Source organism: Oratosquilla oratoria, chromosome 29 (assembly GCF_046742065.1).
Source record: "Oratosquilla oratoria isolate Oo_2021 chromosome 29, ASM4674206v1, whole genome shotgun sequence".
Taxonomy (NCBI): Eukaryota; Metazoa; Arthropoda; class Malacostraca; order Stomatopoda; family Squillidae; genus Oratosquilla; species Oratosquilla oratoria.
The window spans coordinates 1,697,501-1,700,000 of NC_134805.1; the positions used below are offsets into that span (position 1 = coordinate 1,697,501).

Below are 2,500 nucleotides of genomic sequence, written 5' to 3' on the forward strand. Positions count from 1 at the left end.
TATATAATTGAAACAAATGAAGCATTAAATCTGAGGTCAAATGCTAATCAAAATTCTAATTGCTTATATTCAGTTTTCGAAAAAATATCTCAAGCAATGGTCGATAATCCTTATGTATGGGCATATAAAAACATGAGAACTGTCGAACTTGAAGAGCAACAGAGAGCTACATTACAAAATATCCCTCCCAGAAAAACAACCATGCAATTTATTGCCGGCCCTGATGCGAGGAGATATAATAATCCAACAAATGATGAAATTGCAGCAATATTTGTCGGTGATGATGGAGCACCTCCTGTCCAGCGTGACATTATAGTGTACCCTGAAGGACAACAGAGGGAGAGGATATCCTACCTCTCTTGCCATCTTGATCCAATGATTTACCCTCTTCTCTTTCCTCATGGTGAATTCGGATGGCATATAAACATTACTCATGTAGAAAATAGGCAAACTAGAGTTCGTAACAAGGTTACTATGCAGGAATTTTATGCATATCGTCTAGCTATAAGAGGTGGCTTCAGTCCAATACACAGTGGTTGAAAACTATTTCAGCAATATATAGTTGATGCTTATGTTAAAGTAGAGGGTTGTCGTTTGAAATTCATTGCAGAAAATCAAGCACAACTAGGAGTTGCAATGTATTCAGGTTTGATGGATCACCTTGCAAGAAATAATGAAAATGAAGATCCTGGAGTACCTGTCATTTTGTCATCATCCTTCACAGGGAGCCCACGAAATATGCAACAATGCCATAAGATGCAATGGCAATAGTTTGCAAGTATGGAAGGCCTGATTTATTTATAACATATACTTGCAATCCAAAATGTCGAGAAGTAACTGAAAACTTACAGCCTCATGAAACTGCACAGAACAGACCTGATTTGTTGGCACGAGTTTTCAAACAACATCTCAATGAATTAATGATTGACATAAAGGACAGACATGTACTTGGGGTACCTATTGCTGCGATACATGTTATTGAATTTCAGAAAAGAGGTCTCCCGCATTGTCACATGCTAATCATGCTGCGTGAAGAAGATAAAATTAGAACTAAAGAACATACATACATACATACATATACCAAGGCTTTTTCCCCCTTTCAAGGGAGGTAGCCAAAAAGGGAAAGGCATAAAAACACTCCCACCCATTTCATCCCTAAATACACTCCACACCCCTTCCACCCTCCCTCTCATCTGAGCACCTCCTGGATGACGGGTCATCCCTGCACCTTGCCTACCGCCCTGGGTCAGATGCAGTGTCGCAAGACACAGCACATCCACAGCAAGGCCGCTTCATTTAATCGGCGACCCCCCCTCTCCGTCCCCCCTTGCATATAAGGAGAGGACGGGAAGAAATCCCTTCGGGCTGCGTCAAAATTTACTCACACATACTACCCCACCCCCCGCCCATTCCTCCTCATGCAATCACAACATCATCCATATACAACCATTCTCCACTCACGAAAGAACAAATTGATAATATTGTTTCAGCTGAATTACCATCAGAACATGATCCAGAATTGAGAGAATTAGTGAAAAAACTCATGATTCATGCACCCTGCGGTACATTTAATCCCAATTCAATCTGTATGGTAGAGGGAGAGTGTCAAAAGAAATTTCCTATGCCGTATCAGGAGGAGACTATAACAAATGTTTCTAGATATCCTCTTTACAGACGCAGAAATAATGGAGATTCTGTTAGAGTGGGCGTCCATGAGGTTGACTGCAGGTTTGTAGTACCATATAATAAATATTTACTCAGAAAATATGGTGCTCACATTAATGTAGAAGTGTGTATATCGGTAAAAAGTGTGAAATATCTTTTCAAATATGTCTATAAAGGACATGATTGCGCAATGATGGAAATGAATATGAAAAACAATCAAACTAATGAAAATGAATATAATGAAATTAAACAATATATTTCGTGTAGATACGTATCTCCGCCTGAAGCATTTTGGCGTTTGTCAGAATATAAAATGTATGGACTGTCGCACACAGTTTACCGACTGGCACTCCATTTGCCTGACCAGCAACAAGTTTATTATAAGCCGGGCGAACAAAGACAGGCTGCTGCCCGTGCAGAAGGACAAGACACGCAATTAACTGCATGGTTCAAACTTAACCAAAGTGACGTGGATGCAAGAGCCCACCTTTATACTGATATCCCTGAATATTATGTATTTAATAACCAAAGCAACACTTGGACCAGAAGACAACGTCACCGCCAGATTGTAACGAGAATGTACTCTGCCAGTCCTAGAAATGCTGAGAAATTCCATTTAAGGATGCTTCTTCTTCATGTACCAGGTACAACTTCTTTTGATGACTTGAAAACTGTAGGAGGTGAACAGTTGCCGACCTTTAAGGATGCCTGTATTCAATTGCAACTGCTTGAAGATGACAACGAACTAGAAATGGCTTTGAGTGAGGCAGCTATATATCAAATGCCACGACAGCTTCTTAACATGTTGCAATTATTTGTTTATTCAATACACCAC

General features: G+C 40.0%; 1 protein-coding gene across 1 annotated transcript in view; it reads left to right on the plus strand.

Annotated features, from left to right (window-relative positions):
• Positions 1–2,500, plus strand: part of LOC143040562 (uncharacterized) — a 34,833-nt gene that overhangs the window by 15,593 nt on the left and 16,740 nt on the right. Inside the window, exons 2-4 of the mRNA XM_076211640.1 lie at positions 553–646; positions 1,491–1,728; positions 1,933–2,426. Coding sequence (XP_076067755.1) covers positions 553–646; positions 1,491–1,728; positions 1,933–2,426 — 826 coding nt within the window. The remainder of the gene's footprint in view (positions 1–552; positions 647–1,490; positions 1,729–1,932; positions 2,427–2,500) is intronic.